This window comes from Lipotes vexillifer, unplaced genomic scaffold (genome assembly GCF_000442215.2).
Source record: "Lipotes vexillifer unplaced genomic scaffold, Lipotes_vexillifer_v1.1 scaffold147, whole genome shotgun sequence".
Lineage (NCBI taxonomy): Eukaryota > Metazoa > Chordata > Mammalia > Artiodactyla > Lipotidae > Lipotes > Lipotes vexillifer.
Genome location: NW_006778796.1, coordinates 5271473 through 5284650, shown reverse-complemented (window position 1 = coordinate 5284650; position 13178 = coordinate 5271473). Strand labels below are relative to the sequence as shown.

The 13178-nt window shown below is 40.2% G+C and overlaps 1 protein-coding gene across 1 annotated transcript in view; it reads right to left on the bottom strand.

Annotated features, from left to right (window-relative positions):
• Positions 1-6970: 6970 nt before the first annotated feature.
• Positions 6971-13178, bottom strand: part of LOC103087452 (DLA class II histocompatibility antigen, DR-1 beta chain-like) — a 66528-nt gene continuing 60320 nt past the window's right edge. The window contains exons 3-6 of the mRNA XM_007451938.1: positions 8735-9016; positions 7867-7977; positions 7365-7388; positions 6971-7060 (exon numbers count right to left, since the gene is read on the bottom strand). Coding sequence (XP_007452000.1) covers positions 7047-7060; positions 7365-7388; positions 7867-7977; positions 8735-9016 — 431 coding nt within the window. The 3' untranslated portion in view covers positions 6971-7046. The remainder of the gene's footprint in view (positions 7061-7364; positions 7389-7866; positions 7978-8734; positions 9017-13178) is intronic.

Here is a 13178-nt window from a genome sequence, read left to right as displayed (position 1 = left end):
AGCAATACTAATGTTATCCTGTGGAGTTTAAAACTTAAATAGCCAAAACAATAATATATAAATTGAGAAAGAGTATAAGCTGTTAAATCGTTCCAAGATCCTTGTGTTACTCAGAAGTTGGATAAAAATATTGGTTCATATTGGACTAAAGTTTGTATGCTGTCATTTCTAGAGTCATGATCAAACAATAATAATAATGATAGTGTAGAACTCCCAAACATCCAAAAGTGAAAAAAGAAGAATGATAAATATATAAATCACTCAACTATATTACTTCCTGTCTGATTCTACATTCTGTGGACCACTCCCTTAACGCTACACATTATCAGCCGAAAAAATCAAATAATTTAAACCAATCTGAACACCAGTTTTAAGACATAAGCTTACACACGTAACATTTCCTTTGTTTCCCTGCTTGCTTGTTTTGTTTGATTCCTGTTTCTTTTGTTTTCTTTTGTGTGTATGGTGGGTTTGGGAAGGATTGTCAAGCTGAATTTGAAATTCATATGTAACTACTAAAGTGTTTGATTAGCCAAGGAAATTTTGAAAAATAAGAACAAACTGGAAGAACTTGAGTTCAAGATAAGAAAATGCTAATTATAATAAAATGTTAATGTTAATTAACATTGTGTGGTATTAGCTATACTAGTTAATATATTGTAGCATGTTAATGAACATAGTGTGATGTTAACTCCAGTGCAGACAAACTAGACAACAAAACAGAAATTTTAGAAATAAATATTTTCCCAAAGACAGTGCTCTGGTTTATGGTGGCACTGCAAAGCAACGTGTGGAAAAAACCCTACTAAGTCATTTAAATGTCCATTTGAGAAAATATACTGTGACACCTACACAAATTTCAATAAAAACCAATTGCAGATGGATTAAAAATATTTAGTAGAATTCAACATTGCAGCAAACTGGGCCTTGAATTTTCTTTAAGGGATGGTTTTAGTAATAGATGCAATTGCCTTATCACCTGTAAGACTGTACAGATTGTCTATTTTTGAGTCAGGTTTGGTAAATTTGTGGAGTAGATTAAAGATGGGTGCAAATTCAACGTTCATTGCAGCTCTATTTACAATACCAGGACACGGAAGCAGCCTAAGTGTCCATCGACAGATGAATGGATAAAGAAGATGTAGCACATATATACAATGGAATATTACTCAGCCATAAAAAGAAATGAAATTTAGTTATTTGTAGTGAGGTGGATGGACCTAGAGTCTGTCATACACAGTGAAGTAAGTCAGAAGGAGAAAAACGAATACTGTATGCTAACACATATATACAGAATCTCAAATAAAAAAAAAATGGTTCTGAAGAACCTAGAGGCAGGACAGGAATAAAGACGCAGATGTAGAGAATGGACTTGAGGACACAGGCAGGGGGAAGGGTAAGCTGGAACGAAGTGAGAGAGTGGCATGGACTTATATACACTCCCAAATGTAGAATAGATAGCTAGTGGGAAGCAGCCACATAGCACAGGGAGATCAGCTCCGTGCTTTGTGACCACCTAGAGGGGTGGGATAGGGAAGGTGGGAGGGAGACACAAGAGGGAGGAGATATGGGGATATTTGTATAGCTGATGTATAGCTGATTCACTTTGTTATAAAGCAGAAACTAACACACTATTGTAAAGCAATTATACTCAAATAAAGATGTTAAAAATAAAAACAGATGGATGCAAATTATTTGCCATTCATCTCATGGAGAGGTAGATTGTATTTTCCCTTCCCTTAAATCAGCACTGGACCTGTACTCACTTAGACCATTAGAATGTTGTGGAAATGATACCACACAATTTCTGAGGCTAAGTCTAGAAAAGTCTTGCAGCTTTTACTTTGCTCTCTTGGGAGTCCTGAGCTATCAGGAAAGAAGTTTGTCTTCATATCTGATGGGACCACATAGGCCACATTAGAGGCACTGGAACTTCATGCAGAGGGAGAGAGTGTCTCAGTGTCTCAGATGAGTCTCCAGAGGACCCCAGCCCCAGCTACTGTCTGACTGCAGCCATGTGAGAGACCCTCAATGAAAACCACCCACTAAGCTCAACCAACTCTCAGAACTGTGAAAAATCATCAAATAGCTGTAGTTTTAAAGCCACTAAGTTTGAGAATGATTTGTTAATGCACAAATAGATCATGAAATTTGTTGTCTTTCAATAAATTTCATCTAAAATATCAAATCTGCTGCCACAAAATTCTTTTTTTTCTTTTTCTTTTATTTATTATTTATTTATTTATTTATTTATTTATTTTTGGCTGTGTTGGGTCTTCATTGCTGCACACCGGCTTTCTCTAGTTGCAGCGAGTGGGAGCTACTCTTCATTGTGGTGCGTGGGCTTCGCACTGCTGTGGCTTCTCTTGTTGTGGGACATGGGCTCTAGGAGCACAGGCTTCAGTAGCTGTGGCACGTGGGCTCAGTTGCTCCACGGCATGTGGGATCTTCCCAGACCAGGGCATGAACCCGTGTCCCTTGCATTGGCAGGTGGATTCTTAACCACTGCACCACCAGGGAAGCCCCACAAAATTCTTTATAATATTCTCTTAGTATATTTTTAATTCCTATAGGATCTGTAAGAATGCCATCTTTTTCATTCCAGATGTTAATAATTTGTAATTTGGATTTTTTCTGTTTATCTTCCTTATCAGTCTTGCAAGTTTATCTGAAAAAGAAAAGGAAAATCTTCTGGCTCCGTTGATTTTCTTTAATATACATTGATTTTCAATTATATCAATTTCCTCTCTTACTTTTTCTGTTTCAGTTCTTCTACTTTTTTTTAGTTAAATTCACTTTTTCCTAATTCTTTTTTTTAAATTTATTTTTAATGTTTTTTAACATCTTTATTGGAGTATAATTGCTTTACAATGTTGTGTTATTTTCTACTGTATGACAAAGTGAATCAGCTGTATGTATACATATATCCCCATATCCCTCCCTCTTGCCTCTCCCTCCCACCCTCACTATTCCACCCCTTCAGGTGGTCACAAAGCACCTAACTGATATCCCTGTGCTATGTACCTGCCTCCCTCTAGCTACCTATTTTTCCTGATTCTTAACTTAAGCTTTCAGATCTCTGATTTTTATATATTTCCCCTTTTATAATTTAAGCATTTAAACCTATAAATTCCTCTCTAGGGACAGTTTTGGTTTCATGTCACAAATTTTGAAAACCTGTTTTAATATTTCTTTAAAATATTTTCTAATTTCTCATCTTATTTATTCTTTCATAAGCCATGGATTATTTAGAAGTATATTACTTCACTTCCAAAAACTTGGCTATTTTCTCAATCTTATTGATTGTAATTTAATTATATTGTTGTCGGAGAATATATTCTGTGAGATTTTATTCCTGTGAAGTTCTGTGCAACTTGTTTTATGGCCATAAAGTATGGTTTATTTTGTAGATGTTCTTTGTAAAACTTAAGGAAATACATACATTGTGGCTATTGGATGTAGTCAAAATGTGTCAATTATAAATAAAAATTTGGTAAAGATGGTTCACATCTTTAATTTCTTTACTTACATTTGTTTGCATGAATCTATAGAGATGTTTTTCTGCCTTCTATCTACTTCCCAGTTTCCCACGCCACCACAATGAATGCTACCATACTTAGGTTTGGCTGCTCACTGCTCAAGAGCCAATACCTGGACCACAAGTGTTGGATGGAAAGGAAAATTTGCTTTATTCAGGAGGCTGGCAACTTGCGGTGGGAGGAGGCAGACTTGTGTTCAAGCAAAAACTCTGAAGACTCTGCTCAGCCATGACAGTTTTTAAAGGGAAAAGGGGAAATAATCTCAGTTGATCATTAAGGTAAGGGGTTAGCTTCTTCATCATTTTCCATTCTGTGCAGACTTGCTGCCTCCTGTGATCTTCCTCCAGATGTTATCTTGTTCACATAGTTTTCTCACAGGATTACTGAAGGGGAAGCTGTGGAAAGGGTCTAGTCACCCATTATTTGCTTATTATTCTTTCCAACTTCTTTAGTCTAAGAAAAGAATCAACAATGTTAGGTGAGGCAGTGTGTGATCAAAAGATTTGAGAGGTATGATTTTAGGGGTTGCTTACAAATCCCCACTATCAGACATTATTCCATTTCTGTGAGATTAGGGGCCAAGATCCATCTTCTGTAGCTAAAAGATAATAGATTTCACCAAGCTATATTTTAACTTAATCTTTACACCAGGTGCCCCATGCTTCACTAACCTCTGGCCCTAGCATACCTCTCAAATCTTTTGATCACACAATTCCTGTTCTTTGACTTTCTCTGACATTGTGTTCAAATGACCGTCACTTTAAAATAAACTTCTGAATTATCCACTCTTTAGAGTTGATTTACATTTATAACTGACTCTTAGGATGGAATAGATAGCAGAAGCCACCATCTTCTTAACCCATTTAGTGCTTTCTTTGAAACCTATCCAATTCCTTTATATTATTGAAGTCTTTGGAATTTAGAACTATATACTGATTTACAGTTGTAGATCCACAGTGTTTTATAAAAGGTCAAAGAAAGTTTGATTTACTTTTCTAGCTTGTTTCCCATCATAAACTTTTTGTCAAGTTTCTTTTGATGAGAGTAAACTGTAATAGGAAAGAACAAGTCTGATTCCATATTGGGGTCTTTTTCTTTAACCTTTGCATTCTACTGCCTTTGCTCAAGGTAATCACTAAAGAGAGGTTGCCTATAGCTTAAAACATGCATAATGGCCCATCTCTAAGAACCCTGACCCCCAGGCCTGAGCATTAAGCTAAAATACCTTAGTTTAGCTCACAGGAAACATCCTGACCAGACCCACCTGTGAATGGCTGCAGACCCCTCCAGAGTCTGGCTAGGACCAGGAAGTATTTGCAGCAATCTATTGCCTTTTTAACTTTACCTCCTCACCTCCCCTTCTTGGCTTTATAAAAGAAACTAGCATGCAAACCCAGGCAAGATGGTTCTTTAGGACATTAGTCCACCATCTTCTTGGGCTGCTGGTTTTTTCCAGATAAAGTCCCTACTCCTGGCTCCAACACCTTGTCTCTCAATTGATTGGCCTGTTGTGTGGCAAGCTGTATGAGCTTAGACTCAGTAACAAAATTATTTTAAGGCAGGACAGGAAAAATTTGACATAAAATCTTTCTGCCATTTGAGCCACTATCTCTCCCCCTTTTGTGTGCGTTGTGCATTATACATTAGCTATATCCCATTATAAGACATCGGAATGCCTATTCACCCAAAAAGAAAAAAAAAAAGCAATTTTCTCCTGGTGTCAGCAAAGTAGTTCCTTAGGAAATAACATTCATTCCTTAATTCTGTAAGGGGTCACAATGACCCATTACTTGCCTTGCTGGACTCTGTAAACTGCCAGTATGTTACTTCGATGTATAACCCTTTGTCTCAAAAATTTATGTAACTGTGCTTTGACCTCTAATGGGTGGAACAGTCCTCAGAGGTTTCTGAAAGACTATCTCACAGGTTATAGTCATCAGTTTGGCTGGAATAAAATTCTCTTTCTTAGATTGACTATTGATTAATTATTTTTCCACCAACAGTTTATATCCTTGCAGTTTGTTTTCAGTTTTTATGTATCACCTTTTTAAACTTTTGATTTAAATTTTTTATTACATAAAATATTTGAATGGGCCTCAAGTTAAAACTACTAAGAAGACATATTAGGAAAAGTCCAGCTTTCACCTCTGTCCTATTTAACCTATTCCCTTCTTTTGCCTTATAGGCAACCATTTAAAAAATCCTTCCATTATTTCTATTTACAAACAAAACCAGGTGATAGATAGTTAGATGATAGATAGAAAAATAGATAAACAGATAAAATGAATGGTGTATCTATATATTCCTATTCTCCTCTATCTTATTAAACAAAGTGTTGTGTACTATACACACAGCCCTGTACATACTGAAAGGGCATTTTGGATATTATTCCGTAGCAGGTTATTCTCATTTTTTCCTCCAGCTGCAGAGTATTTCACTGTTTGGATGTACATCAGTGAATTTATATAATCCCTTTTCTTTCCCAGCACTGTCCCTCATTTCTGCTAAGATAAGGTCCATTAAGGATTTTCCCGTAACAGACAGTAAGTTTACTGCACAATCTGGAGGGTCTCAGAAATGTACCTTTTCCAATAGTTTTGGCTTTTTGTCCTGAAGGCCTTCTGAACCCTATTTATGCGGAAGAATGCATCTCAGCCAAAGAGTCGGCATGCCACTACCTTTTATCTGAGAGACAGTAAAAGACTGAAGTGTTGAAGCCCACCATTAGTCTAATAAAAGAGGAATTCAAGAAGTACCCAGGATTAGATATTTTCTTCAAAAAAAAAAAAAAAAAACAAGGAAAAAAGAACATGATTTTACAAAAATTGTCAGGGCATCACATCCTTACAAGTCACCTGTATTTCTTATATTTTTTGCCCCTTTCTGTATCCCACGGTGTGAAGAAACTTGCATGCTTGTCTTTGAGAATGCAAAGATGTAGGAGACAACCATGAAATGGTTTCAACAAGGTTTTTATTCTAGTTCAGGAAAACATTCCTAATTAGAGAATACAGAAAACCCAAGGAAAAAACAGGGAAGGAAGCAAGGAAATCTTTCAGATCCACAAGTGACCAAATTTCAGTAATGTTAATGAAAACCATTATTGTTATATGATGCAATTCTCCTTTTTTCTTTTCTTTCTACTTCCTTCCTTGGAACTGTATGAAGCAGATGATTTTCATCCATATTTATTTGAGAAAGACTTTAAAAAGGAATGTGGGCAGAAGATGAGTTCAGATGCACAGGAGGCAGTAAAGGTTAAAAACAAAAGGGACCAGGAAAAAATGAAGATAAGGTATTGTGATCAATATTGCAAACTTCCAGGTCAAGGATAGGGGCTGAGGAAGCCATCAAGAAGGACATTTTCTGCAGGATCACTCAACCAAGAGCAAACTAGATCCTGAGAAGTACTATCGTTGTGGAAGAATTACAGCGAAGCAGGAAACATTTTCATGCTGCGAAGAAGCCGAGACAGAAGGTTTTTGCTTGAGTGTCACCATCCTCCCTTCAGCTCAGGAGTCCTGCAAAAGACAGAGGAGAGGGCTGTTTCCAGATCTAACTCTGCAAGCAGTTCTTTTCTCTTCTTTCAGGGTCTCATGTTAAAGCATTGAATTAAGAAGGAAAACAAATTCTTAAGTCTCCCTGAGCCAAAGTTACTTCAGAGAACAGGCCTTCTGTTTAGTGGAGAGAAGCTTTAGTGGAAACTGCCTGATCCGAACTCAGATCCAAGGTCTTTCCCATTATTTCTGTCACCTGTCTTGTCACCTCTACCATCTGTTCTAGGGAGACTAAGTATGTCTCTAAAAGAGAGTTAAAGAGCATTACCTGTTGGCTGGAGTCCAGAGTGTCCTGGGAAAGAGAAGGAGATTAATCCTTCTTAATATATGGAGATTAATCTGTCCCCAAACAGAAGGTTCCCAACCCCCGACCCCCACCTCAGATTTCCATTAAAGCACAACCTAACCACATGATGACAGGGCAGGGAGGAGAGCAGACACTGAGAGCTGGTAACCTATGAAGCTTCTGTCACACAAAACCAGTATAACTTCATCAGTCTTAGTGTCTCTTCCTGCATTTGCCCCAGGATCTCCACCCAAAATCTCCAAGCATGTTAACATTTTTTTCATCTCTGCAGGCCATCACCTCTTATATTGTAACTGTACCTAACCACGGACTGTCAATTTCTGGATTTTCAGGAAATTTGAGGTCAACTAAGCAAAGAAAGGCTTTACACAGGGTCATTGATATACAGAGAACTAACCGAGCAAAGTCATATTTCTTCCCCCAAAAGTCTGTGGGGAGGCTCAGCTGCCAACAGGCTCCTTACCTTTCTGATTCCTGAAGTAGATGAACAGCCCCACCCCAAGGAAGAGCAGACCCAGAACAAAGCCTCCGATTCCACTCAGCATCTTGCTCTGAGCAGATTCAGACTGTGCCCCTGAGAAAAGAAGCTAGTTTTAGTGATACTTTACCCCAATTCTTACTTCTCTAATTGAGACTCTGAGATTCAGAACTGTGACAATGGGGGAAAAAAGCCCGCCCTGGAAGAAATAGAATAAGTGGCCATTTCTGGAAAAGAGATTTAAGAATCACACTAAGCAGATAGATACACACTGAGAATTAAACTCACTTAAATATCACAGCCTTGACATAAGGCCACTACTTCAACATCTTAAGGGTGAAGTGCCAGGAACTCAATGAGGTTAAGGAGCTTGTCTAGGGCGGCAGAGCTAATAAAAGGCAGAACTGAGGTGGGACTCCCTTCATGTCAGGGAGGTCCCTACATCGTAGAGGACACACCTCTTCTCAGATCACAATGAACAACTCAGAGCAACAGTGGCAGAAGTACGAGCCCAGCCTGAAGAAGGGCACTGGTGCCCAGGGCCAAAGAAGTGACCATGACGTGAGATAAGATGGGAGGCTCAAAACAGGGACACCTCTATTCTGCTTGTCAGGCATAACTGCCTTCTCAGGGGGTACAGGTCTTCGTACAAACTATCACAGGATATCTATAAATATCAGAGGATTTCTATCACAGGATATTCACATGACTACCCTCCTAACCTCAGCTGAAGGATAGGAGAGAATAGAGCAAATGAACAGATGCTGTGGGGAGAGGAGAAACCTGACACTCAGGGGTAAGCAAGCCCCCTCCATGGTGGCTGAGGGACTCATGAGGCCAGACAGCTTCTCACTCCATTCCACTGTGACAGGGCTGGTCCGGCTGGGGTGCTCCACGTGGCAGGTGTAGACCTCTCCACTCTGAGGGACTGTTTCAAGCATCACCATGGTCTGGAAGGTCCAGTCTCCATTAGGGATCAGGCCTGTGGAGACCACCCCCGCCTCCTCTTCCTGGCCGTTCCGGAACCACCTGACTTCAATGTGGCCTGGATAGAAACCATTCACAGAGCAGACCAGGAGGTTGTGGCTCTGCAGGGGCTGTGTCTTTGCAGGATACACAGTCACTGTAGGCGCCACTAGGAGAGAAAAAGGTAGAGGGGATAAGTGAGGGAGACAGAGTAAGTCTCGTTGGTTGGCTGCCTTTCTGCATCCACTCTCCAGTCCCAGACTGCAGCCTTGGGCAGGTCTCCCTCAAAGATGGCCATGTGGCCCAACTTTAGGAGTTAGTACCATGATCCTGAATTTAACCCTTACCGCATGGACCCATTAGATTTTAGAGATGCTGAGGATACTTGTGTGTCTTTTTTTCCCCATTGCATGAAGTAGTTATTTATTGTTGATGTGTTTACAACTCTTTGCAAGGCATTTAATTAAAAGTGTCATTTCTGAATCCATATTGCCTGGGTTCAAATCCAGGCTCTGTCTCTTACAGATTCATCCCAGGAGAATTCTTCCATTCCTCTGTGTCTCATCTTTCTCACCTATAAAAAAGAATAATAATTCTATTTCACTTCCTAGGGTTATGTGAGGATTAATGCACCTGAGGTATGTAAAACCATAGCTGGAATTTAGCCTTCAATATATCAGAGCTATTTATTACCCTTGTTTAATTTGAAAGAAAATATGATTCAAAGCAGAGTGGATAAATTAGGGAACAGCAGGGGGGGGGGTGTGGAGACAGAGGATGAAATCCTGGGAAAGCTGTCTCCAGGCACTCACACCTTAGAACACCTCAGAAAAGGTTCTACCCTTGGAAGAAGGAAAGACACAGGTGAATCTCTAACTCTGAGTCGAAGTCCAAAAAAACTCATGAGTCCTGAAGGAGAAGGAAAGAAGGAAGAAAAATCATTAATTAAAAAAAAAATTCTTATAATTAAACTCTGCTAATCAATCCCTCTCCTTTGCAAAACAAGTGAATTTACTACTGGAATTGTTATCAGTTTGCCATTGTCTCTCTTTTTAAGCTGACACATAAGTTCAGGCAAGCATCTGGGACTCATTAAATATGTGTGCTTAGCGCCTGAGACAATCTCTGACAATATCAGCCTTAATAAACACAATTTTTTTAAATGATGGAGAAACTTGGTGAAAAACATTTTTACAATACTCTAAAATGGTAAGTTTAAAATTGATGGTAAATCTTTCCTAACAATTTTGCAGTGTATTTTATTAAGTAAAAATGTTTAAATTTCTATCATGGAAAATAATAAACTGAATCAAAATATAAACCACAAACTGGAGAGAAAGCTGAATCAAATACCAACAGTGTTAACTTTGCTGCACAGAGAATCTATATCACTGAGAAAAACACCAGGACCCCAGAAATAATAGAGAATAAATAATAGTTAGAGCAGTAACAAGGGGCCAATAAATATGTGAGAGATATTCAAGAACTTTAGGAATCAAAGAAATATAAATTTAAAATAAAAAATGTAACTTTTAAACTACTTGGCACTATATATCTTTGAAACAAGATCTGATAAAGGAGATTGTGAGGTGAATTGTTACACTTTTAAAAAGAAATATTATGTAACTACTCGAATACTATTAGCGTTATAAAAATAGTAACATCAGTGTGTTAACATAATTATAATTCAAAAGCTGATTACACAGTCATTTCGACTATGTAAAAATATATAGGCTAAGAAAAAAAAAAGGCGAAAAATTTAGACCTAGAAGAAGTCTCAGGAAGATCAGAGGTGCCGCAGAGGCTCCCCTGCCCGCACCTGTCAAAAAGTAGTCCGACACCTTTTTCTCAGTGAAGTGCTCCTACACACAGACAGACGCGGCACACTTATTTCCGGGGTGTCAGGAGTAAGAGGGTGTGTGCCCAGAACGCGCTGTGACTCTTCTCACAGGCTCCCAATCCTTTCACTTTCCTCACCTCTCCTCCCGCAAACTTTCCCCCAACCATAGACACCTTGAAGTCCCTCTCGCATCTCTAACCGCCCACCCCAGCCGGGTTTCCCCCCTCCCCTCCCCTCCCCTTTCCCTTTCCCATCTATTAAATGTGGAGCCTGGGCAGATCCCCTCCCCTCCCCCTCCCTCCCCCACAGGGACCACCAAGGACGCCCGGAGCCTCCCTCCTGCACCCCTCCCGCCACACCTCCCCTCCCTCCCGGGCCTCCGCACACCACACACGCTCTCTCCCCTCTCACAGTCACTGACAAAATCACACACGGTCTCCAGACAACAGGCTCTCACAGCAACCCGTCGAACTTGTACTTGCTCACAGCCCTACACACACCCCGCCTCCCGAACGCAGTCTCCTCTGTCCCCGTCTCTGTGTCTCTGTGTCTCTGTCCTTGTCTCAAACACACACTCACACGCACTGCGCCCCCGCCCGCTGGCCGCCCAGCCCCGCGCTCACCTCGCCGCTGCACCGTGAAGCTCTCCCCAACCCCGTAGTTGTGTCTGCACACGGTGTCCACCTCGGCCCGTCTCTGCTCCAGGAGGTCCTTCTGGCTGTTCCAGTACTCGGCGGTCCGCCGGCCCAGCTCGGTCACCGCCCGGTACTCGCCCACGTCGCTGTCGAAGCGCACGTATTCCTCCCGGTTATAGATGTGTCTGGTCATGTACCGCACCCGCTCCGTGCCGTTGGTGAAGTAACAGTAGCTCTTAAAACTGGAGCAGGAAATTCTCTGCGGGAGACACCGCCGCTCAGTCAGGCCTCAGCCCCAAGCGGCAGCCGACATTACATTTGTTGAAAATCTTGGTCCCACTGAAATTTATATTTTTCGAGAATCCAGACCCACTGAAGAGCTGTTTTTCCAGGAAAATTAATTTGTTCAGGACCAAGGCTTATTTATTTCTTTGCTTGCCAACCAATTGCAAAGTCATAGTTTATCCTTCACATCATCTTTTTTCTTAATTTCTCTGCCTCTGGTCCACTACTTATCTATAGTAGTAAATTACAGCCACAGACATCTTGTTCCTGTTCATGCCTCAACGATTTCACTTTCTAACTTTGTCTCCTAGTTCCAACAATACAAGTAGGCATCAAATTACCACCCTTGGCCAGATGCAGAACTTGTTTCTGTAGTCAAGTCTCCTCAGAAGGGGAGAAACTAAGAAGAAGATGATATTCTCATATAGACAGAAATATGAGCAGGTCCCCAGACTCTAAGTAGAGACCATCACCGAGAAATGACGGCAGAAAGAAGGGTACTCTGGGTCAGACCAGGTCTATTTTACTATTCAGAAATTCTCAAGTATCTTATCGACACATGATAACAACGTTACAAAATTAAAATGTGTGAAGTTACTGCTCACTGTAGCTTGTATGGTTAGCACTGTTGGTCCAGTTCTCATCCCCAACTTAAGGTAGCCAGATTTAGCAAATAAAAATACAGGATTCCCAGTGAAATTTCGATTTTGATAAATTACTTTTGTTTATCAGAACTTCAGATGTAACTGAGCATCCTGTATTTAATTTGGCAAAACCTTAGCCCAACTTGCTAATGTAGCCTCAGAAGGAGGAGTATATTTAGTTCTTCTTTGTATTCTTTAACACATGCCCATGGCAGGCTGCAGAAAGTGTGAACACATATGGACTTTTCAACTAATAAATGCAGAATGAATGTAAATGTCTCTTTTTCTCATGTAAATGTCTCCTTTTTGTCAATAACAACCAAAAAGAGACATTTACATCTTATTTTATTTATTTAACTTTTTATTTTATATAAGAGTATAGCCGATTAACAATTTGGATAGTTTCAGGTGCACAGCAAAGAGACTCAGCCATACATATACATGTTGTATCCATCCTCCCCCAAATGCCCCTCCCATCCAGGCTGCCACATAACATTGAGCAGAGTTCCCTGTGCTATACAGTAGGTATGTCTCTTTTGTACTGGATCTAGCAGCCCTTGCAGTACCCCTCCACACACACACACACACACACACACACACGCCCAAGACACACACTGTGCATATGAACATCAGAAATTTTGTCAGTAATTCAGACACAATCAAGCCACTATCCCACTAATGGTGGTTAGAATCCCAAGCTGTAGAATCAGAACTTCTGAATTTGAAGATGAGCTCTTCTACTTAGGTCAGTTTTAGCATCCATGAGCCTTTTTTCTTGATCTCCAAAACAGATTTGATGATAGTATATCCCTCACTATATATATATATTTTTTTTTTTTTTTCTTTTTTTTTGCAGTACGCGGGCCCCTCACTGTTGTGGCCTCTCCCGTTGCGGAGCACAGGCTCCGGACGCGCAGGCTCAGCGGC